General features: G+C 33.8%; 5 protein-coding genes across 17 annotated transcripts; 3 read left to right on the top strand and 2 right to left on the bottom strand.

Moving 5' to 3' along the window:
- Positions 1–528: 528 nt before the first annotated feature.
- On the bottom strand, positions 529–2,684 carry LOC116340278 (hyaluronidase Tab y 2.0101-like). The gene is made up of 6 exons (XM_031766700.1): positions 2,541–2,684; positions 2,047–2,160; positions 1,403–1,894; positions 1,121–1,328; positions 955–1,043; positions 529–892 (listed from the first exon to the last, which is right to left on the bottom strand). The coding sequence occupies exons 1-6, from the start codon at positions 2,621–2,623 to the stop codon at positions 796–798; spliced, it is 1,083 nt and encodes a 360-aa protein (XP_031622560.1). The 5' UTR covers positions 2,624–2,684; the 3' UTR covers positions 529–795.
- A 241-nt stretch (positions 2,685–2,925) lies between these two features.
- On the bottom strand, positions 2,926–23,339 carry LOC116340276 (endothelin-converting enzyme homolog). 12 transcript variants are annotated; one of them, XM_031766693.1, is made up of 13 exons: positions 22,314–22,592; positions 19,810–19,825; positions 19,536–19,719; positions 19,288–19,410; positions 18,799–18,946; positions 18,014–18,709; positions 17,709–17,928; positions 16,460–16,665; positions 15,916–16,367; positions 15,682–15,853; positions 15,328–15,470; positions 15,075–15,247; positions 2,926–3,063 (listed from the first exon to the last, which is right to left on the bottom strand). In XM_031766693.1, exons 3-13 carry the CDS (start codon positions 19,545–19,547, stop codon positions 3,039–3,041), a joined length of 2,370 nt encoding a protein of 789 aa, XP_031622553.1. In that variant the 5' UTR covers positions 19,548–19,719; positions 19,810–19,825; positions 22,314–22,592; the 3' UTR covers positions 2,926–3,038. The 12 variants fall into 12 exon arrangements, with proteins under 12 accessions (XP_031622553.1, XP_031622546.1, XP_031622552.1 ...); XM_031766686.1 differs by lacking the exon at positions 22,314–22,592 and adding exons at positions 21,811–21,991; positions 22,128–22,305 and having other exon boundaries at positions 19,536–19,825; XM_031766692.1 differs by lacking the exon at positions 22,314–22,592 and adding an exon at positions 21,811–22,110.
- Positions 6,648–8,672, top strand: LOC116340279 (GILT-like protein 1). Its single transcript, XM_031766701.1, has 6 exons — positions 6,648–7,275; positions 7,357–7,488; positions 7,575–7,739; positions 7,808–7,957; positions 8,021–8,099; positions 8,202–8,672. Exons 1-6 carry the CDS (start codon positions 7,168–7,170, stop codon positions 8,249–8,251), a joined length of 684 nt encoding a protein of 227 aa, XP_031622561.1. The 5' UTR covers positions 6,648–7,167; the 3' UTR covers positions 8,252–8,672.
- On the top strand, positions 8,786–9,609 carry LOC116340280 (phospholipase A2-like). Its single transcript, XM_031766702.1, has 2 exons — positions 8,786–8,966; positions 9,139–9,609. The coding sequence occupies exons 1-2, from the start codon at positions 8,813–8,815 to the stop codon at positions 9,579–9,581; spliced, it is 597 nt and encodes a 198-aa protein (XP_031622562.1). The 5' UTR covers positions 8,786–8,812; the 3' UTR covers positions 9,582–9,609.
- LOC116340277 lies at positions 11,810–14,986 on the top strand. Of its 2 annotated transcripts, XR_004201065.1 has the most exons (4): positions 11,810–13,150; positions 13,237–14,176; positions 14,568–14,783; positions 14,967–14,986. XR_004201065.1 is itself a non-coding variant. In XM_031766699.1 (3 exons), the coding sequence occupies exons 1-3, from the start codon at positions 11,813–11,815 to the stop codon at positions 14,657–14,659; spliced, it is 2,370 nt and encodes a 789-aa protein (XP_031622559.1). In that variant the 5' UTR covers positions 11,810–11,812; the 3' UTR covers positions 14,660–14,801. The 2 variants fall into 2 exon arrangements, 1 of the variants encoding a protein (XP_031622559.1); XM_031766699.1 differs by lacking the exon at positions 14,967–14,986 and having other exon boundaries at positions 14,568–14,801.
- Positions 23,340–23,979: the final 640 nt, after the last annotated feature.

Raw genomic sequence — 23,979 nt, forward strand, 5'->3', positions numbered from 1 at the left:
TTTCCCGTGGTAGACAGGGTCACATTTTCCAAATAGGTCCAAGAACAAAAAATTTCCATTCCGACAAGACAACGTGATTCCAAAATACCGCATTTTGAATTTTCTGGATTTCAAAAATCAATCCGGCCTAATCTTCGGTTAATTAAAGTTTTTTATAAATAACCGGATAGTTTTTACACACAAATTAACTTACTTTATCATCTGGAATCATCTCGGAGCCAGTGTGTTTTAATCAAAATCGTAACTGTTTTTTACATTCGTAAAAAAGCTTAATGATAATGTCTCTTGATGTCTTGAAGTAAAAATTAACCATAAATTTTTGTTGAACTACTCAATTTCACTGAGATGTGGTATCTTTAATTCAGAAATGTTTGTTTGCAATTTATATTTCTGAGAAACAGCAGCTGCGTAAAGTCGAAATTTTTGAAAAAAAAAAACAACAACACCTATCATGATCTGCAATATATGCATGTATTTACAAGAAAATTTATCACAAACGATTAAATTAAAAAAATGTTAAAACCCAAGTCAATAAATCAATAAAGTGAATTTCTGTTACTATGCGGGATGAGATTTGTACATCAATTCCATGTAAATTCTAAGCTTAGCACTAAGATATGTTCAGCAAAAATAATAATAATCAAATAATTGAGTTAAAATGGTGATGTATCTATGTGATGAAAAGCAGAACCGAGAATCAGAGGTTAATGTAATGGTGATATTCGTGATTGGTATTCAGTTAAATATCAAAATTAAAATTGAAAATTCGGTGTCTTGCTATTAAAAGCATCCCACTCACAGCAACGGTTGAACAACATAACGTGGTTGAAATGATTGTGCGATCGGACCAATGACATTTTCCAAATAGTTGTAAAACTGATTACACTTTGCTCTGAAAAATGAACACACAATGTTGAACAAAATTCATTTCAAAATTGTCAACAAAACACTTACTTGCTGTTTAAATCGAAAGAACTACCCCAAAGTATAACACCATCACCACCGATACTCTTCACTGTGTTGACGGCTCCATAGAAATCTTTCTGTTATCAAACAATGCAAATGGAAAATTAAAAAGGTACATATTTGCGTTAATAGGATGCAAGGAACGCTGTGTTACCTCGGTTAAAAAATTTCTGGAATCGGTATAAACATATCGCAGATATGCGATCACCTTTGGTTTTGGTATATTGTGCGATCGTCTCGCTAGTCGTATCGATTCTTTAACTCGGCCACGTACCATTTTGACACGATCATTTGGCAAAATATCCTCGCTCATATATACCGATGGATAAATTACATCGGATGAATCATAAATCCATTGTGTTCTTAAATAGAGAATAGGCAATTTATTGATTGAATTATTCATAGTTTCAAAATGAATTATGTTCTTAAAAAGTACCGATCATTTTCCTCTTTCACTTCTTTGGCACAATCTTCGACTGTAGCACCTCGACCATTGAAACAATACGGCAAACCGTAATATCCCCATTTCGCATATGGTCGCATTTTGTGTGCCATTTCAATCGTACTTTCCATAAATGATCGGCCTGCTTTCTCAAAATTTCGTGTCGCTTCTGCTTCTATACGTCTTTCTGGTGCAAATGGATGTCGTTTTCGTTCGATATCTTCCGATAAATTGCGGTATGGTTGCAACGTACCAAAGTTCTGACGATATACCGGTCGCCATGATTCAAAGTCAATGATCGCCAGTCCGTTGTTGTTTTTATCTGGAATCAATTCGTTCATATGCTGTCGAAAGACTTGTAAATGTTCGCCAAGATTTCCTTGTTGCGGAACACCACCGTTTCTCTGTACAAGTGTGCGTGACGATGAGTTTTCCAATAAAGCCGGAAATTTTCCAGGATCATACAAAATTGATACCGCCGATCCACTAAACACACACAATTATATTAAAATACATTAAATACGAAATTTTTCCCATTCAAATGCTAATAATCTCTCTTTCGTACATAAATTACACTGAGTTTTTTTTTCGAAATCAAGATAAAAAATAAAGTTAGAAATGAAAACAGGTTTATTTACCGAAATGCGTCATCTTCATTCTGTACGATGCCATACTTTTCAGTTACATTTATAGGTGGCATTGCATATTTTCGGCACATAAATGATGGAATATTCCAATACAAGGTGAATGGCCTGAAAAATCAATGATGTTTGAGTAAAAGAGAATTCTTTCATTATGAACAAAAGAAAAAAATCAAATCGTTGATGAAAAAAATTCCATCCTTGATCTTTGTTAAAAGTATTCATTTAAATGAATATTCAAATTTCACAACATAGTCAATGGGATTTTTTTTTTCTTCATAAATTTATAAATGCACGAACCACTTAAGTGTGATCGAAAGAAAAATTGCTACTAATTATTCTAATGAATGATGAATGAAACCGATTGCATCTCTCTGGTGTCAATGAAAACGAGAGTGTTAATCAAAACATTGAGTTATACTAAATTCTGAACCATACTTTTGTGTTAGTATAAATGAGTAAAAGCGATTAAAAAATGTGTGTTTACTTACTTTGCATCAATGAGAGAGATCGCAAACCAGCTGTACACCAAAATATTGATAACTACTACGATTCGAATGCGAGAAGATCTCATGTTTTGTTTTGGTTGCTTTTTTTGTCTCCTTCAATTTTTTTTTTTTTTTTTTTTTTTGAAACTTTTTGTTTGATTCAAGTGCAAAATGATTTTAATCGAAAATTGAACACATGAAGTTCACAAGCACGCGCCAACCAAGAGAGTGAACAACGGAAAACAGCTGTATTCAAGTTTTATAGTATTGTGTATCAATTCTTTGTGTGATACAGTTTAATTCACCGAAAATTGAAGAATTGTCGTTTTTTCCCGTATTTTTTAACGTGTCAAATTGCAATTAGATAAAACGGTTTAAATTACTCAATTTAGACAATATTTAGATTGGTTTTTCTATTTTATTAGTCACTGTCACACGCGTACACACAACGAATAAACAAAATTAAATTGGCACCTTCACGTGTTTATGTTGTTATTGTCCTCATCCAAAGACGATCAGAGCATCACTTGTAATTTATTTGTTTGTTTTGGTTTATATTTCAAATTGTTGATATCCGCATTGAAAAAAAAATTCCGTTAAGTTAATCATTCAACAAAGGATGAATGCCGTTAAATAGTGCAATTTTTTTTAAAAAGCAATGACATTAAATTTTTATGGGATTTTCAATGTAAAAATGTGTTAATTACTTATTTTTACTACCTTTTATTGTAATGATAAAACGGCGCTTTGGTATATTAAAACAAACGACACTTTAGGCAAATATTTCATTCGCTTTTGATGGATTTATTTGTATGCCCAAAATAAAATCAAAACTAAATTATTTTGTGAATAGAATCAGGTTGTAAAATAAATCACCGCGTATGTGATAATGAGCAAGTCGAATTTTTTTTTTCTATTTCACCCGTTACACAAACAAAAGATTCACCAAGTGATAGACAGACGTGCGCCACCACACTCAATTCGATCGTAAATAAAACGATGAAAATATTGATGATAAACACAACAAAAAACAAAGTCAGAAGGAAAACGAACATGAACGTACACATAAAATAAAACGAATTAACGGCGATCAATTAATTATTACATAAATAACGACCGGTGTATCGTTTCTGCTAATTAAAATACAAGCGGCGACAGTACGATGGAGAAATGTAGTCTATATCGCAGTGGTTCTAATGTTACCAATTCAGGTAGTATGTGTCTTATAAATGCGGTAGCTAGTGTCTTTGCCAGAGGTTAGCACATATTTGTTGTTGGTTTTTTCGTTGGCCAGATATTTAAGCCAAAAATTACATGTTTTGTGTGTGGCTCATGGTGGGAAACCGATTAGATGTTGTTAACGCACAAAGCACAGTATAACTTATGTGTGCACAGTAGCTAATCAACTTCGGTTATATAGATGGATTCAGACCAGACAAAATTGTGAAAGAGATGCACAGCAGACACAATCTTGTTTACATTTTGATGCTTGCTTCTTCTTTAGCGAGTTAGCACACCTTTTACTACAAACTATTCATTGCGACTGCTTTTTTCTCTCTTGCTCGTGCCTTTCCTTTCTCACCCATATTTTTTGTTGTTGTTTTTTTCACGTTCTGTTTTGTTTATATAAACAACGAGCACACATGCATTCAGCGAACTAAACTTCAATTTTCACATGCTCATCAACAAAGCTGACTGTTTTAATTGATTAAAAATAAAAAAATAAAAACACCATTTGGCTCCAGAACCAAATGTAAACACAAATTGAATAATTCTTCCGAGCCAATTTCAAAGCGCACATACAATTGATCAATATTTAGACAATTTTGTGGTGTTTTCGCAGGATTAAATGCAATAAGCTGTTTTCCATCTGGACAAATACATGTCATCCGGATAAATACGGACCAGTCATTTTTATCGACTGGTGTTGTGTGCATTGATTTTGTGTACAACAATTCTGCAATATTTATATTTGGTTGTTGTTGTTGCCATTTGCTATCGCATTGTGTGTGACATAATGTGAAGTAATGATTGCTTTTCTGTGTTAAACACATGCCGTTGTCTATTAATTTGATCATAGTGCACAAGGTGATTATAGAGTGGAAAATATACCATATAATGATAAAATGCTATGTATCAATTGAAAAAAAAAAATATATACAGAGAGAGAGATAAAGCATTGTATATGGTTCATTGTTTTTGTTGGTTTTTGAGGTAGATCGAAAAAGCATGCACACCTTCAATTCATTTCATTTACGGAAAAATGTGCGAGCGCCGCTTTTTTGTTGTTTTGGTTTATATTTAAACACACAAAATCAATTTATGTTCCACTCTATATATATAGGTAAGGCACTGTCATTTCCATTCTTTCACACTCGTTTGCATTTATTTAATTGACTTTTATTTGATTTCGTATGCAAAACAATATTGCATGCGGTAAACGTAAATGTGCTCGGCAATCAAATCAGTTCAAAGTACGCTATAATTATAAAATGAACGAATAGAAATAAAAAAAAATCAAATAAATGTTCTGACGAATTCCGTTACTTTTTTCGGGCCGGTATCTCTAAACCAAGGCAAGTAGGCCCATATTCAAGAAATTGCAGGAAAATAACACACCGCTAATGTGTGGCTCAATGAAATAACACTAAAAATGGGAAAATGCTCACACCAAAAACAAAAAAAAAAGTTTACTTGAAACCACATGCTGGCTGCTGACATTCAAATTTCCACTGTAAAGCCAGAAAGTGCGGAAGTTCAATGGTACGGTAATTTAATTACAAACGACACAAAACGTTTTTATGAACTACATATATACCACCAATATGTGGTTAAGACTATACGCGTGCCCTCTTTGCTGTTGTTTGTTATTATTGTTAATGCTTTTCTTTTGTTATTGCGATTAAATACAACGCTGTCACTCATTTGCACTCTATCCAGTTCGTTGACCGATTTTTTTTTTTGGCTAATTGAAATCAGAACTTCTCTGTCTTTGACACAGTTTATTAACAACAACCCAATTTTCAATATTACTGACCAGCTGCACACTTAATTTGATTTAATTTTTCGTGACATAAAGTTTCATTTGGCACGCCTCCATTTCTTCCCAATGCAAACAATTTATCAACAGCAAACTCTTCATCTCATTAACTATTTCATAATCGAATTAAATCCGCAGCTCTTACGAATAATATTTTTTTAACGTAAATCTACATTTAAATTGTAATATTCAGTCTTGAAATATGTATTTGAATGGAATTCACCCCGCCAAACAACGCAGAAATACGATAAACATAGAAATCGTTTTAGAAAAGTAAATGTTTATTTATATAAATGGAATTTGTTTCCTTCCATTTCAATAGAGCCAAAATAAAACGTTTCTTTTACAAATTTCGATGGAGAAGCCACTTGGCGGATTCCACTTGTTGATTTTTCGACTGATGATATTTTGGACTGATGATATTTTTTCTAGTTTTCTAGTGAAATCTTATCAAAATCTAGATGCACTAGAATTTCGTGATTGACCCCATGGTAAAACATTTATTGCAGAACATGTGTTTTAATAGTAAACCAGATAAACAAAAAGTCATTTGTTGCATTTTAAATTTCTTCCGGTACGATTTTATCAGTGTTTAAACTTGCGTCAACACCAATATCAATAGATTTGATGAAATTACGAGATAATTAATTTTTTAATCTAAACGTTTAACGAATGGGAACTACGATCGTTTGTTTCTTTTCTTCATGATATTCAAAACAGATTATTTCCTATGATAAAGCACCGTCCAATTCAAATTCTAAACACATTTTGTTTTAAATTTGTTTTCAAAGCGATCGTAAACTATGATTACATATTCGATTCTTTTTTTGTGCAATACTTAAAAAATAGAACATATATTACAAAAATGTAAAAAGATTCAAAGCGTTTTCAAACTACAAAATGTTTGAAAATCCCATGATTCATATTATTTCGCATTTTTTCATTGATAAAAAAGAATGAAAAAAAAAAAAAACAGCAGTCATTCAAATCTGTTCCATTTTATTGAGTATGATGAATCGTAAAATATAAGCATAATAGTCATTACTCCCTGTGGAGTGTAATCGTTTGGGTCGATAGTCATATCAGTCAAAGTTGAATTGATATATAGCATTAACGACATTGTTAACGCTTCACTCCAATTTCATGTGTTTTACAATAACATTGATGGCAATTCTCGGTATGTATAAAGTAAAACATGCATTGTAATGAATTCGTTTCAATTTCAAAGATCGAAAGATATTAATTTATATGATAAGCGGCACAAAAGCATAATGTCAAAAGTGTGATAACAATGAATGCGCTTATTAAACCAATTCACATTCGTTACGTGGCGACTCAATTTTCAGTCTCGGTCAAGCACTAACTAGCAACATGTTATCAGTTTGAATGAATCCTTTTCAGTGTGATGTTCATTTAAATAAAAGTTTGTTAAAAGACAGTGCTGTGAATATTAATCCACTGTCTTATTGCACACATTTCAACTTATTCAGTTTAGTTTCATATCAGACAATCTGTGTGTAGTCTTTTTTTTGTGATTTTTGGTCGTTCTTTTCAAAAAAAATTTCAATTCAATTTGATTGAATCATTGCAATGCGTGCACCAATTTTATTAGCTTTCATGTGCTTCGTCTATGAATCTGCTACGCTTACAATTAATACAAGCAGCAATCCAATAGCATCACCAAACAATTTCACCAAGGTACCGTTTGTTGTTGCGATTCAAATGGCATGAAGTGACCAACTATCAATTATTATTCCGTGTTTTAATCATTTCCTTTAGCTTCATATTGCAATTTATTATGAATCAATGTGCCCAGACAGTGTTGACTTTCTTACAAATCAATTTGCACCAGCATATGACTCATTGAAGAATCATATCGATGTACTTTTTGTTCCATTTGGAAAATCAGAGGTGAGGGGTTTCGTTGCAAATTATTCTTGTTTTTTCTCATATATTCATTTTGATTTTTCGTGTATTCTTGATGGAAATCATTTCAGAGTGAAAATAATGGTCAAATTTTCTTTTGTCAACACGGACCAGCAGAGTGTACTGGAAATAAAATGCAGTCATGTGTATTGGATTCGTTAAATGAAGACCAAGATTCTAAATCCAAATTTGTCACATGTCAAATGAAAACGAACGCTGAATATACCGGCCAAAATGTGTGTAGCTCAAAAACGTTACCGTTAAAATGTTATTTAATTATTTTTCAAAACTCCAATTTCATTAGTGTGCACGTACAGTGAATGTATCATATGCGGATGTGGAAAAATGTTCGAATGGGCCAAAAGGCGTAGAATTGCAGCTAAATGCCGAAAAGGAAACGCATTTAATTTCCAAACCATATCCATCATTTATACCCACAATTGTCTTCTCAAAGGTTCAATGGCACAATTTATCATGCACATTCAGTAATAATTTAACAATGTTCCGTTATTTGCAGCAATATGACCGGAGTAAACAACGTCGATCGTTGAAAGAGTTTAAGAAATTGGTGTGCGAAGAGCTGAAAGAGAAAATGAGTAAATCAAATGAATTATCAAGTGTCTGTGCTTGAAATTAAGTCCAACAATAGTTGAAATTAAACAAGCCAAATGATGTTCAATCTTTATTTTTCATTTAAGAGATTTTTCATTCACAATTGCTTGCCAAAATTTCGGAAATGCATAACTAAGGAATATCTCACATTTTTGTACGGCAATTCAAAGTGACACAGTCGTGTTGCTTTTGAATTTACACCAAATTAAAAGATAAAGATACTTCATATTGCGATCACCATACGCTTGAGCATTTTACAAGTTTGTAGTAAAAATTAAAATATTTCCTTAGAATGATGTCACAATAAGTGTGTGTTCACTGTTCATGCTTTGCATATAAATTGAGAATATGTATAGAAACAATGTATCCAAATGTAAATGAGCCGAATAATATGTGGTTCAGATCACCATCACGTACGAAATAATCGCCGAAATTCAATAGAGCTTCTGGTTGATACGATATCTAGAAGTCTTTTGTTTTAAAACTAAAGTAAAATTCGATTTTTAGAAATAAGTTCCAATTTGAATCGAATAAAAACGAGCCCATTTACAATTTGAGCCTTTAGTTTTTCTTGTGCCTTCTTACGATAGATTTCACATTGAAGTGCAATTCACCAAAAGGGCAATTGATTTGATTCTCAAACATTTTTCAAGTAAATTTTACTCTTTTGCGCTGCTTTTCAACTATTTGTGAGATAATGTCGGTAAAATTGGGCACGGTTTTACTTTGTTTGAGCTGTGTCTCGCATTTTGAAGCAAAATTAACGATGACACCAAGAGAAATTGAAAATAGTCTCGAGGATAACTCGGACGAATCGAAAGGTTCTCAAAGGATTAATTTATCAGTACCAGGTAATAAGAATTTCTGTTTAAAATTCGAAAAATGTGTGATATTTTTCCATTAGAGCACCATAGATTTTGAAGTCAATGCATTCACAAAATTTGTTCAGCGATTTAGCCTGGGTTGATTTACAAGAATTTTTTTTGGTTTGCTTCTTCATTTTTTTTTGTTTTCAAATCGAAGGCACGAAATGGTGTGGCCCCGGAAATACGGCCGCATCGTATGATGACTTGGGGCGTCACAAAGAGGTGGACATGTGCTGTCGTGATCATGATCATTGCGATAATATTGCAGCTGGTGAAACAAAATACAATTTAACCAATCGTGATTACTTCACCGTGCTTGATTGTGATTGTGATCATCAGTTTCATCAGTGTTTGAAAAAAATCAATTCAAAAGAATCAAATCGCATCGGTCGCATGTATTTCACACTCCGTAATCATTGTTATCACGATGATAAACCGATTGTACGCTGTGATGGTTATGATACCGAAGTGTTTTTGCATCGTTGCATCCACTATGTGTTCGATGATTCGCAACCGAAACGCTATCAATGGTTTGACTTACCTCTTTACTACGATAAAAACGAACGTGATTCCGTCGACGATGAAATGTATGACTTTTAAAAACAAATTTTCAAATGCTGTAATAAAAAAAAACGAAGAATGATCATACAAAAACTGTTTCTTTCTGAATGATTCTGTAGTTTTATTGTTTTGTTGATGGTTTTTTTTGTGCTATAGTCTCCAAATATAGAAATGATAACATTTCTTTTCTTTATTAATATACAAGCGTAATTTAATTCACGGTCCATATTGATCGACTGTTGATATAATGTACTTTGTGCTATTTATTCCATTAAAATTCGGTTTTCTGCACGGTTTATGTTTGGTGTTTGAGTTCAAGTGATTTGTGTGTGATTCTTATATTTTAAGTGTGGTTTTGGTTTTTTGTTACTTAAATTGCACTGGGAAACGAATATGTCATGTCAACTTTAAATGGATAATTCTGTCTGCTTATTTTCATTCTCTTTTTTTGGTATAAAATATAATTTGTCACTATGTATAAAATACATTTTCACTTATAGTGGACAATTAAATTAATTTTGTATGTATGTGTGTGTGTGTGTGTGCATTACAATCACATTTAAATATGTATCAGCCAATTAAATAACTTTATAAGTTATTACCTGTCCACACAGACAAAAGGATAGCTCAGAAAATATAATCGACAATTTTCGCTAGAACTGTTTTTGGCGGCAGAAATATGAGCGGCACCATTTTTGTACTTAAAGGCCATTTGATAAAGGTTGTTTGTTCAAAATGTCTGAAATTAACTGAAATGTTCTTCTTGATTTCAAAAACTTGAAGTTCATTTTTCCACCCCCAAAAATCAAATCATGAACCGAAAATTATTCACATTGTGCTGACCTAATATTTTACATTCACCAGAAATCTGTATCAAAAATCGATTTGTTTTGACATTATCAATCATTCATATTTTGAAATCATGCACACTATATATTAGATCATGACAACATTCTGCAAGCCCCACGCTGTCTTCATCGGAAAAGAGATAAATTTGTGTTTTTAATATTTAAAATGAATATAATAAAATTATATTTAACGCATATTTGGAATTTGACTTTGTTCATCGTCATAAAATATGGCAGCTATAAAATCTGGTACATAAACATGCATACTAAATAAGACTATATGTATACTAGAGTGTTTCCCGTATCAGCAAATAAAAAAATGGTATTTCTTAATTCAAAGAAGGCGAAATTCTATGATAGTAAATGGCATTCATATAACGAAGCGATTGATTTTAGCACTTCCCGAAACGAAAACATATCTGAAAATATAGTTGATTAGAATTTGAAGTACAATTCTCTTTGCTGTTTGCACGTATATCGACACTGTTCGCTTTGATAGAATATTGTTGCGATTCTTTAGAATTCGATAAATAAACAAAAGAAAGTATTTATATTCAACGCATTTTCAGAATCGTGTTGTTCGCTGTGTCAGCTGTTTTTTTGGCCTGTAAAATCATTTTATGATTTGAACCAAGCAGTCCATACAACACATACACATTTATATCCATCGCGATAGGCTAATAATAATAATCATTCCGTTTCTTTTGCTCTTAAGTGTTTACATACAAACTGTGATTCCGTTTATTGGTTCCGTACCATACATTCTTATTCAAACGCTTTATAAACAAAAAATGTGTGCAGTTTAAGAATGCTTTCGACACATAACCATCGGAATGTGGAGAAGTGTGTTGGTTCAAATGAAACGATCGTGTTGAAACTTGTCAGAATCAATGTTTTTTTTTATTTGAATTTGCATCGTCATAATTTCATTGGATTCGATTGATAAAAGTGCTAAAACATATTTTTGGATTGTGTCAGTGTATGTTATATTTGTTTCTTGCTTTCAAAGAAGTTTATTTTTCGCTGTTGGCGGTTTTCTATTGGAATCATTGTCAACCGATTGTTTTCAAACGAGATATTTGCGGTGAATTTTGTGTTTGATTTTGTTTAGTTTTGATAATAACAAAACATTCACAAGCTGAAACTGCAAATATTTCGATTCAACTTGGGACCGTGTTGGTGTGGTTTGCATTTATATGTTGCATTCAAAAGAGTTAATATCACTCAATTTGTCGATTTTGAATCACTTCACGCTTAACATTCAATCAGGTAACATCAAGTGTCAGTTTTGTCCCCATATATTCAGTGCTTCCTATTGATTCAATTCATTTACAAAAATTACACAGTGCAGAAAATATATTTGTCATTTTATTTGTGTTCTAAGTTGCGCGTGTGTTTTTTTTTATTTCGTTTTAGTTCAACATGTCAACGACTGGTGAAACTACGGCTGCTACAGCGCCAAGAAAAAAGCGATACAAATTTCAAACGAATGCGCAAAAAGAAAAGGATGCTGATGATGATGTAAACGATAATGGATTGTTCGCGATTAAAATGCGCCTCAACACAATTTTGCGACCAGAGTTCAATCACATTGTCAAACCGTGGATCGAACAGAAAAGCATAATGTCAACGAAAATCACCGTTTTGGCATCATTACTTTTCTTGGATAAAGTGAAATCGGCACAAATGAATCGACAGTGGGAGTTTTTTAAAAACCGAACGTATCCGGCCAAAAAAGGAAAGAAGAAAGGACAGCTCGTTGAAAAGAATCGTGGCGAAGAAGTGATTGAGCAATGTTTCTATGCCGTCTTGCAAAAAAACAAAGAAGGTGAGAATATGGAGCCACATTTCCGTCAGTTTGTCGAAGAGCTCAGTCCAGAAAATAATTTCGCCTGGCCCAAGAACGATTATTTTGGTAATCATTTTAAAACGCTGTGCCAAAATCACACGCGATGCTTGAAAACCGGTCAAAAGACACACTGCAAGAAGAAATTGAAAAACTATCTGCGAATGCGAGCGTGGCAATTCAACGCAGTGTCTACCGGTTGGAAATTCGACAAGAAGGACATTGACAATGCAGTCGATTTGATGATTCGAGGCTACAATGCGATCCGTGACACTCATCAAAATGCAGATTTCAAACGACACAAGCGAACATTACTTACTGGCATGGTTACTGCAATTGTTCGAGAAGTTGGTGGCCCAACCAATGATCACAACATCAAGGATTTTTCAAAAGGCGATTATTGGTTCAAAGCAACTGCAATGTGGCTCGTTATGCAGACAGAAATCGATGAGTGGCACAATTGGGCGCAAGATAACAATGTGAAGATACCAAATATCAAAAATCTCTCGGTTGTTCCATTGCCTGATTATCAACGAAAGGCAGTGTTCATGTGCAATGATGTCTTCTATCGAATGCTGGCCGAATCGAAACTACTTCCACAAGTTGATGGTAGACAAGCAACCGAAAGTTACCTTCGCCAGAACAAAGAATTCTATTGGAATCAAGTATTCGATTTTACGACCATCAATCGAAAACTGAAGAAAAACAAAGAATTCCATTATACCATCGTCAGCAACGGTGAATCTGTGTCGATTATGTATCGCATGTCAAAGCAATACGAGCAACAGATGCAGAATGATGATATTCTTCGAAAGCAATTCATCGGCGGAAAATTTGCTTACGAACTGGGAATCGATCCAGGCATGAAAACATGGAATGCCACAGTTCGTCGAAATATCGAAACAAAGAAAGAAGTAAGTGTTTAAATTTTTGGCATTATTGAGAAATAGAAAGTGATACAGTTACGTGAATAATTTTTTTCTTCACTTTTCCATTTCAGGTCAACTTGAAAACGTCCAGTAAGAAGTACCATTGGCTGGCAAAGCAGAAGACGCGCGATGTAAAGGCAAAACGATGGACGAAGCAGTTCACCCAAGAGGAGCAGGACGATCGAAATAATCGACAATTGTATCAGCGAATGCCATCACCACTGGGCATACTCTGGATTGATTACGTTCATCATCGTATCAAAATGCTCAAGAAAGGAATGGCCGTGTATACAACACCGAAATACACGCTGTTGCAGTTTGACAAGTACGTCGAATCGAATCGAACCGTTGATAAACTCACTGGGAATTTGGTCAATCATAAAGCCGCAATTATTCACATGGGAAATGCAGAAATATCACCAAACTCGTGCATTCGAATCAAAAAGCATGTGAGAGCTCCAGGTACGCGCAAACTACTCAAAGGCTTTCGAAAACGTCGCAATTGTCGTGTGCGCAAAACAGATGAGTGGGGTACATCGCAGCATTGTGCAAAGTGTGGGCGACGATTTAATCCAGCCACAAGGAGCCATCGATTCAAAGTGTGTGAAAATTGTGGAGCGGAGCCCGATTCAATTTTCGCCGAATATTTACCATCAAAAATCGTAGCACAGCGCAGCAAACGGCAATTGAGGTACAACAAAGATGAGGTTGAACTTTATTTGATGCGATTTTGGGCAGAAGGACTCATGACTGAGCAAGAATTCGATATTGCTGCTGAACGTTTACTGTCTAAGGTGGCCGTGTATCCAAAAAATTGGCAAGTAAACACAGTGAGTGGTAAATTGGAATATGCTCAAGTCAATGCTGATGCACCGTATGCAACTGTTCAACAGCCATATGCAGTCGATGATGAAAATGAATTGGAAATCGAAGACGAGCAACTACTAATGGCTGTACACAAGACATCTTGGGATCGTGATATCGTCGCCGCCAAATGCATTCTCATCAAAGGTATCCCGAATGAAAAATGGCATTGAATTTTTCAATGCGTAGTGTCAAACGGCATTTAAGCAATAAATCGACACCGCATGGCTATAGCGATGTGGTGTATGCACTCAACGTGCGCACGGACCATGCGGTCTCGATTTATTGCTTAAATGCAATTTGACACTACGCATTGAAAAATTCAATGCCATTTTTCACTCGGGATGTGTATTAGAAATTTGCATTTGCATATATTCTACATATTAAATGAAATGCACACTATTTGAATGATCTATTTTAGCGCTCGATGATAAATATGTATGCAATATTTAATGACATTTGTATAGATTTAAGAAAAAAAATCATTTCTGCCAATAATCTATACATTATTTCCGTGTGTGTGTTTACTTTTGAATAGGACATTGTGAGCTGTTTGGATGGGATATTCCGGCAGGATTAGACAGACGATCACCGCGACAGCCAGCAGTTCAACCGAATCAGCAGCCTTAAGCATCACCAATCACCATTCGTACTCGAAAATTAATCAAAAATTAATATTGTAATTTGTTACATTAACTGAGACTGACTGTTGTGTCTCAGCATTTCGAGGAAGTACTTCTAGGTGTTTTTTTCTGTAAGTATTCTTCACTATGAGATTTTATTCATATAATGGAGTGATTGATATCCATATTCAGAGGCAACAATCGTTTTTCGCTTCGGGAAGTGTTGATATAAATCGCTTTGTTGTATCGATGCTACTAACCAGCATAGAATTTTGTCTACTTTCAATTAAAAAATACCATTTTTCTATTTACAGATATGGGAAACACCCTAATGTATACAGATAAATGACATAAAAAGCATAATTGGTAACACAAAGGGATACAAAGTCCATCCATGCCGTCTAAGGTATGCCGGTATTTACCACATTTCACATTTATCACGCGGATTCATCGGCGAACCGATTGGACAATTGAAATCAGTTGAAAATTCTTTTAAATTCGATAACGAACCAATGACACGGAATCGAGGTGGCGAATGTGGATCTTTTTCAATTTGTAAATTGGTTGTTTCATCGGTAACCGCTGAGCACCATACCTATAATTGAATTTTCGAAACGATATGGGTTATCAATTTTTGGTTTAAAATACAAATTTAAATGAAATAAAAATGCATACCTGAGCAAATGAAATGAAAAACAGTTGACGATGCGTCATATTGATACCAGGTAATGGATAAACATCAACTTCATCGACATTCTTTGATTTTATGTAAGCATTGTATGCAGCCTTCAAACCACCATTGTCGGCAATATTTTCACCTGTAAAAACCAAATTTATATGCTATAAACATAAAGATATCACGAAACAGTATCGAATCGGGTCGTAAAATCAAACATGGAAGCATCAAGAAGAAAAAGAAGTAATTTTTTTCTTGTTATGCATATACACTTGAACTTGGATTTTTATTCAGCTGTTTATTAAGCGTGACGATCATAAAACCGCCAGCATTTCATCGAAAAAAAAACATACCCAATGTTTGTTTTCCGTTCAAATGTTTTCCATTGATACTGTACTGATTATACTGTTTGATGAAGCAATTGGCACGTTCCTTAAAACGTTCGATAGTTTTATTATTCCACCATTGATGTAAGTTGCCGTTTTTATCATACTCTCGACCCTGATCATCAAAGGCATGTGTCAGCTAGAAGAACAAAAAAAATACTCACATTTTTGTTTATTCGATATTAAAAAACAAAAACAAACCTCATGTCCCATAACGACTCCCATGCCACCAAAATTCAAACTTTTCGGATTCAAAATGTCATAGAAGGGTAATTGAAGAATTCCGGCCGGAAAAACGATTTGATTTTTAGTTGGTGTATAGTATGCATTGACCGTTGGCGGTGTCATTCCCCATTTTGTTTTATTGACTGGTTGATCGAGTTTTTCCAAATTCTTTTTCAAATTGAAGATATTCAATTTAACATTATTTGCAAAATAAAAATTGGGATCGATGTCCAGCGATTTGTATCGTTCATCTAACAATTGTGGATTTAAAATATAATCGGGAAAACCGATCATATCGGATATTGCATCGGCTTTTTCATTGGCCAATTTTCTCGTTTCCGTATCCATCCAATCAAGATTTTCTAAATTCTCTTTGAACGCTAACCGAACACTATTGATCATTTCTTCGGCTTTTGGTTTTGCTTTACCTAAGGGAAGAATCACAAAAGAAAAGAATTAATTTAAAATAATCGACAAATAATCGTAAAACAATCAAAAATAATAAGTAAGTAGGCTTTACCATTGAATACTTCACGCACAAACATCGCACCAATCGCAAAACCAATGGCATTATTTGTATCAGACACACAGTAACGCCATGGCTCTTCACCACCATCCGATCCAATCAATGCTTTACGTAAACCTTTGTACGCATCACGAAATGATTTGGATAAACATGCAGTGAATGAACGAACCGTTTGCCACATTAGGTAATTGTTTAAAACTCTGTAAATAGAATAACGGAAAATTGAAAAGATGCGACAAACGTCTTGCTAGATGCGGCAAACTGTCGTGTGACATTTGTACATACACATTGCTGTGTTCAGTTTGTCGTGGCAGTTTCAAACACAATGTCATTGTTCTTAACTAAATTTGAAAAACAGTCGAAGAAAAAAATACAAGAGCATTTGTTGAATATTATTTTAGAAGCCGTATTCGATTCGAAAATTGAGATTTTAGAAATAAATTCAGATAATATAAAAGAAATTGAGAGTTACGTCAATGAAAATAAAAACCTTTCACAAGGCACCGTTTACAGTGATTATATTACGAATTTCACTCAATATTACCAAAAAAATATCAATTCGGCTTGAATCTCTGTCACCTAATCTGTCACTTTGACTTTTTGAATGTAAAAATATGGCTTTTCATATGCGCCATCCACAAAATGTGTATGAAAGATTCGACACCGTCCGCAAATTTGTATGAAACATCTGCCATTATTCGCAAAATTTGTATAAAACATTCGCGACCATTCGTTTCCATTTGCAAAATATATATGAAAAATTCGCTCGCATATGGAACATTCGTATAAGTCGGAACCCCCTAGATTTTATTCAAGAAGATTTACAAATTTTTTGGGCTATTGCCTATTCGATAGATTGAATCGCAATTGAACTGAAAATATTTATTTTCGTATATAAGAGAAGAAATAGGACATGAAAGTGCGGCCTTGCGTACAAATTTACATAGCATATGTACTTTATAGCTCATAAATGTTTCTTTGCAAAAAAAAAAAAAAAACGTTCAACGCATTTTCATTACAAATACAATGATTCTAAAAATCAATTTAATAACCAGAAATAAATTGTTTTTTTTTCTCTCGTTAACTCAATGTGTTCAGGCAGAAAATTAAAAATAACAATGGTAACTATTTAGGTCGTATTATTGTATGAGGAGAATATTTATAGACAACTGAGCCAACGATGTCAACCAGTGAAATCAATATTTAATTAATTTTCCACCGAGATTAGTCGAATTCAACTTACATTTTTCCCTCGTCCGTTTCTTGGTATTTCTGTACAATTTTTGTTAATTTTTGCAAATATTCTGGTGCATAAACGACAACCCGTTCTTTTTCCGTAACTTTACGTTTAACTATTCGCAATGCATCTTCAAAATGTTCACGCCAATCAATCAATGGTGCTTTCTCTTGTAGTTCCTTCAATGTCATGGGATGATATAACAGCTCTTCATCTCGTCGTTCATCTGTTCCAATCAAATTCACAATGAATCATTTTTGGTTTAGATTTTTTCTTTTAAATTCATATTATTTAACAAAAAAAATGCTCACCCGGCGAAGCGGTAATTTCGGCCAATTTTGTTTCAAAATCGATGACAGCTTGCATTTGTGGTTTGGCTTCTGTTTCATTGGCGCCGAGTAAAACGGCCACTTTAACCATATAATCGAGATAGGCGGATAAAATTTTTGCGTGTGCCGTTTTATTAAGGTAATTTTCTTTGGTCGGCAGTGTTAAACCGCCTTGATCAATTTGAATAATATGTCGCGATGAATTTCGATCATCTTCGCCAACCGCCCAACCAAATAAACCGCCCATATTATATCTATTTTGTAGAATTTTAAGTGTTGATTCCAATGACCAATTGCCAATGTTAAATTTATTGGTTGAATTGCTTGTTACATTCCAGCCGCCAATCTTTTCAATTAGCTCAAGCATTGGTGTTGCGCCTAATTTTTCAATTTTTTCATCTTCATCCAGACATGATTCATAATAAAGTTTTGCTTTCTTTTCGGCTTTTGATTTGAAAAATGATTCAGGTCGTTCGAGAACATTTTTTATCACAAGCTGATTGCGTTGCTCCAATTTACCAAATGTGCCCCACATTGATTTACCGTCGGGAATTGGATTATTTTTTATCCAACGATTACAGGCAAATGCGTAGAAATCATCGCATGGACTCATTTGTGGATCGATTGAATTCAGTATCTCACTAGCTGCATGAATACATGGCTCTTGCAAACAAGGCCCTGAATAATAAACAAATAATTTATGAAATTCATCGATTTAGCAAAATTGTGATGATGATGATGATGATAAAAACGTGAACAATACTCACTAATTCCTTGTTGAAATTGCGTGTGTGCATCGTCATTGTTTGACGATCGAAGACATAACAGTAAAACGACAAATGCGATAGCTAACATACAAATTGCAATAATTAAATACTTTTCTAACTTGGTTCGTGTTCGCCATAAGGTAATCCCCTGTGTTAATTTAGACAAAGATTGTGAATGAATGAGATTGAGAAATGAAAATAAAAGTGTAACACAACGATGATAATGCTAGTATAATACAAAATTCGTATGTTTATTAACATATGAACCGCTATGTTGGCAAAGCGATTACATATCGGATTATACTTTGTATACAAATGTGGTGTCGCATACAACAATAAGCACATCGGTGCATATATCAGCTGATGCTCTCTATTCGCATTCAAAATATAATCCGATTTTATTCCCGGAATGGGATATCGACAGTGTGCAACAAAAAAAAAATCGAGAGTAATAATGGTATATTTGCCTATTCAGTTTCGATTACTTACTTGTGTTGTGTGATAGCGTATGTGCATTGATGGGATGGTTGTGGTTTCATTTAAATGTATCGACCTCGAGCCAATGCTGCTCGTGTCTTCATCAGCGAAATCGGCCTGCTTATAACGGGTCATCTGTTTATGTTTTGTTCCAAGTGGATTCAAAATGCCAAATTATTCTCACATTACATGCGCTCGGGACTTTTAATACACCGGCTTTCAATCAATTTGATCAATTTAAATATTTCACAAATACTCACTTTCACCGACATGCTTCAGTGGCACCGCAACACGTCCTGTTTGGTTGTCCAAACGTTGAATAAACCAATATATCTTCTCTTCTCTCTCTCTTTTGCTCACGAAATATGGAATAATTTGTCAGATAAATAGGCGATTAAATGATTCCCAGTTGAAATCAAGTGCTCTGTGTGTGTGTGTGGAAGCCTTTAATTTTGGAAAATGTACATTTGAAAACTTTGTCTTTGGGGTGGGTTGTTATGTAACGCGTGTTATACGATTTTGATGTCAACTCACTTATCCATTCATGGTTCTAAAATAGGTGAAAATGTATATTAAAAAAATCAATGAAAATTAATTAGGCCATTCAGTGGTATTTAAGCACGTAATAAGCTAGACATAAATTTCGGTGTCAGCTACACACATTCAGCTCGTTCACAGGTCAGTGATTTTAACAGATTGTTTGCATCGCATAGATATAAATCAAATTTCCACAAATTGGAAATTCAATTTTAATCTTCACAGTATCGCAAATATTTTTGCCAAAATTTAATAAAAAATAATTATATGAAAACAATTGTGTGGAAGTTTTAAACGGTACGCATCGATCTATTTTCGGCATCGATTGGAAAATACACTGTGATACAAAGTGTTTCCTTTCGAGTGGTTTGTAATCGCAAATTGAGTCATGTTTTCATTATTTTAATGGATTACGAAAATGAAACAAACAAAAAAATATGAGCTCTGTATCATATGTCAGTTAATTGGATTGAGTGTACGCACAAATAAGCACGTTTGGTGTTTTCATACCCTTCACATGCGGTTCGCAACAAAAAATAACATTTATACAAATATTCAGACACTGATTGATGATTTGGCAATGTTTTATCTGTTTCATTGAAAATATTTTCGATTCTGTAAGTGTTTCTTTTTCATCACCATGCAAATAATTTGCATCCAAAAAGAAGCCAATTAATGGAAAATCGAGACCCTTTTTATTTTTTAAATTTATTGGATGTTAACGGAGACGAAGAGAGAGTAAGATGGGAGAAAATGCGCACTTTCATGGACGTTGCCAATATTTACGTCTTGTTTTTCCAGCATTCGTTTTTTATCTCTTCTACTCAGACATCCATGTAAACAAAAATTGTGTTGGCGATTTATTGAAAACATACGCTCTTTGATAACAAATGTATATCATCGAAATTATCTTTTTAATTTCATTTAATTAAAATTGAACATAAAAACAGACAAAAAACCAACTCGTGATAGAATCGTTTGAAGGAAGAGAGAGAGAGAGAAACTTGTCTGCACAGACAAATACAGATGGCAGAAGAATGTAAGAGCTGTTGAACGAATTATATACTTCATTCAATTATTTCCAGATGGAAGAAAATAGGCGTTATCATGATTGTTAATAATGCAATCCACCACTTGGATGTGCTTGCTTTAGTTTCTAGAATATATTAGCGTCACAATATTCCGTCCTCGTAAAACAGCACAATTTTGTTATCAGCGCCAGAGATATGATATTCTCATGAATAATAATGAGAATGACACAATTATAATAATGATGCATTATGAAGCGCACTTGAACATTTTTGAAGAAAAAATGAATCTCAACGAAATGAATGCAACGTTTTGACATGTATTCAATTCCACATTAAATGCCGATGGACCACAAATCATCAATACTTTACGGAAAATAATTAGCATTAGCTTTTTAATGGTTTGAGGAAACACACACACACACACACACACACACACACAAAATAAAAAAGTCAGCAAATTGGAAGTTGAAAATTCGACACTCTCAACTCACTTCGATGGGAATTACACACGAAATAAAAGAAATCACTCTCAATCAGACATGTCAATTTCGAATTTGAATTATGCAAATAAAGGGAATTGAACACACACACATACACGACAAATGTAAAAAGGATACAAATGAGTATACAAACAAAACCTAAAGTGATGTATATATTATATAAAGAAACTCTTCTTGGCAACTAGCAACGGCTGTTTGTGTAAACTTGAAACATAAAAAAACCAAATCAATTCTATTTACAAAATTATGTATGACAATTTTCTTTTTTTTTTTATATCCATATTCGTTTCCTATTTATCATTTCGCTGCGATAATTGAAACAACAGCAAAAAACACAACTCTGACAACATTTAATATGCACGCACCAAAAAAAAGATATTGTTCGTCACTTTTATTTAGATGAAAATATGAACAAAAGAAAATGAAAATGAACACGAGAGAAAAATACAACTTGTAATATATCCCACCGAAAACAAGAATCCTCAATGAAAATGTTCATCGTACGGAATTTTCTTTTGTGTGTTATTACTTCTTGTTGTTTATTCCTTCAATTGATGCGTACATTTTTAACTCGGCATCTCTTACTGGTGTTCATGCACATTGGATGGCAGACAGAAATATAGCTCCATGTACGAGCGTGTGAGTGAGCTACAGCAAGCGATATGCAAGAATGAGAAAAATGCGAACAGGCAACCGAACGAAAAGCGTTTTTGTATATGTATATATATGCGTGTGTGTGTGTGAGAGCGGGAGTGTGTGCACACGAGAAAAAAAAAACACAAACCGTGTATAGAATGTTAGTGTGTCGTGTTTTTTGGGTAGCGATAGCTCCTATTGAGTTACAAACGCAACAAGAATGATACGCGATGGTAATGTAAAAGCGGGTATCGATTGCGGGATATGTAGGCCTTTGCACTTCATGTATTTGTTTTTATTATGATAAGATTTGCAATACACGCTACACAATTACCAAATAACACACAAATTGGAAAAATTCCCCGTTCACAATAAATATTCACTGCACGTCATATGTTTGTTTCTGTTGCTGTTGCTTTTTCAAAACTTCTATGATTTAATTTTGATTGTGGAAAATGCGCAAGTAATAAATGGTCAATGAATTTTGAATTTATTTCATTGTTTCGATACGATAAATGCACAAAAACACGTTCTTATTAGAATGTAACCGAGATATCTGTATGCTTCATCGGTGTCAAATGCGAACGAGGATATGGATTTCTGTTTTGGGTTAATTTTACATCGCGAGAAGCTTACATCTTTCTAAGAAATCCACAATTGAATTTAGTGATCGAAAATATACAACGAAGATTTCTCTCAAGTGTGTGTTTGTGCTCATTTGGTCAGAAATATTCCTATAATCATAAGAGATTGAGAGCGAACGCATTGGATAAACACATATTTGTAGTCGTGTGCAAATGATGGGCGATTAGATAAAAAAAAACAGATTTTTTTATATGTATATATATGAGATTGCGAACGAAATAAGTACCTAGAGCAAATGCAAGTGTAGGAGAGATAGAAGTATGTTATGTGTATGACTGACTGACGACCGTACATGCGCACATTGTTCAAAACACTCTATGTTTATATAGCAAATTCTTGCTCATTTTAAAATTCCGAATTTCGACCATTTGGTCGTGTCATAGAGCATACAGCGGCTACAATTTAAGCTCGGTCAAACGTTGTTCGTCGTCATTGACGTCGTCGTTGCTGTTTTCTGTGCACATCTTATCGTTTATGCTAAATTTAAAACGTTTATTTCACATTCGTAAATCCAACGGATACACAATAAATGTATTCCGTCATTCGGATTTTTCACCGAATAAATTCTGAAATACATAAATACAATCAAAATAAATGACGTGAATCCGCAATGCAGACACACATTCGACTCACAATTTGATTCGATTTGACGTGTTGATTTGGTTGAATCGATAGCATTTTGTTGTTGCTGTTGTTTTTTTCTTATTTGCTGTGAACAAATATTCACCGTCTATTTTCGAATCCACCATTTGCTTTATGGTTAACGATATTAGCATTGCTTAAATTTTATTAGAAAAAATTGTGTTCGTCAATGTGTGTTCACACAATTCATTCAATCACACAATCGCAAACGCGTACACTTTGAATTACCACTGTAGTTTTGTATTCCATTCAGTAGTATGACTAACAATCCTTTGCATTTTGATACATTTCCCATTACGGTGATTATTTATTTGTGTGTAATTGACTCTTGAATCAATGTGATTTCTTAAAGGAAGTATCGTGTCAATAACTTGTCTCAATCTATTGTTATCGCGTGTACGACGAACTTACTCTCGATTTAACGAAAACAAAATGCATTATTATACATGACCGTATTTTATTATCGCTTCTATTTTTTGTGCAACAATGGCCCAAATTTCAATGTGTGATACAATCAACGCCATCTGTCATGCCATGAATAGACACTCATTTTGTAGATGTTTGATGAATGTTAAGCTTTTATTTGACTTTTTCACAGTTAGTTGGCAACCAAAATAAATTCACAGTTCTCATCTAGTTATTCTTACACTTTTTGTCAAATGATAGTTTGGAGTGAATTTGTTTTTAATTCGATTGCTATGAAAATTTGTATT

The sequence above is a fragment of the Contarinia nasturtii genome, unplaced genomic scaffold, assembly GCF_009176525.2.
Source record: "Contarinia nasturtii isolate CC-2019 unplaced genomic scaffold, AAFC_CNas_1.1 Cnas_scaffold_630, whole genome shotgun sequence".
Taxonomy (NCBI): Eukaryota; Metazoa; Arthropoda; class Insecta; order Diptera; family Cecidomyiidae; genus Contarinia; species Contarinia nasturtii.

Excerpts from the sequence above, each read along its gene's own strand:
- LOC116340278 (XM_031766700.1), bottom strand. The coding sequence starts at position 2,623 with ATGAGATCTTCTCGCATTCGAATCGTAGTAGTTATCAATATTTTGGTG. Across the intron at positions 2,161-2,540 it reads ATCTCTCTCATTGATGCAAA|GCCATTCACCTTGTATTGGA; the intron begins GTAAGTAAACAC and ends TTGATTTTTCAG. Across the intron at positions 893-954 it reads TCTTTCGATTTAAACAGCAA|AGCAAAGTGTAATCAGTTTT; the intron begins GTAAGTGTTTTG and ends TTCATTTTTCAG.
- LOC116340279 (XM_031766701.1), top strand. The coding sequence starts at position 7,168 with ATGCGTGCACCAATTTTATTAGCTTTCATGTGCTTCGTCTATGAATCT. Across the intron at positions 7,740-7,807 it reads CTGAATATACCGGCCAAAAT|TGTGCACGTACAGTGAATGT; the intron begins GTGTGTAGCTCA and ends CAATTTCATTAG. Across the intron at positions 8,100-8,201 it reads AGAGCTGAAAGAGAAAATGA|AGATTTTTCATTCACAATTG; the intron begins GTAAATCAAATG and ends TTTTCATTTAAG.
- LOC116340280 (XM_031766702.1), top strand. The coding sequence starts at position 8,813 with ATGTCGGTAAAATTGGGCACGGTTTTACTTTGTTTGAGCTGTGTCTCG. Across the intron at positions 8,967-9,138 it reads GATTAATTTATCAGTACCAG|GCACGAAATGGTGTGGCCCC; the intron begins GTAATAAGAATT and ends TTCAAATCGAAG.
- LOC116340277 (XM_031766699.1), top strand. The coding sequence starts at position 11,813 with ATGTCAACGACTGGTGAAACTACGGCTGCTACAGCGCCAAGAAAAAAG. Across the intron at positions 13,151-13,236 it reads ATATCGAAACAAAGAAAGAA|GTCAACTTGAAAACGTCCAG; the intron begins GTAAGTGTTTAA and ends TTTCCATTTCAG. Across the intron at positions 14,177-14,567 it reads CAAATGCATTCTCATCAAAG|GACATTGTGAGCTGTTTGGA; the intron begins GTATCCCGAATG and ends ACTTTTGAATAG.
- LOC116340276 (XM_031766689.1), bottom strand. Across the intron at positions 18,947-19,287 it reads TACGCTATCACACAACACAA|GGGATTACCTTATGGCGAAC; the intron begins GTAAGTAATCGA and ends AAATTAACACAG. Across the intron at positions 15,854-15,915 it reads GAGTCGTTATGGGACATGAG|CTGACACATGCCTTTGATGA; the intron begins GTTTGTTTTTGT and ends TTGTTCTTCTAG.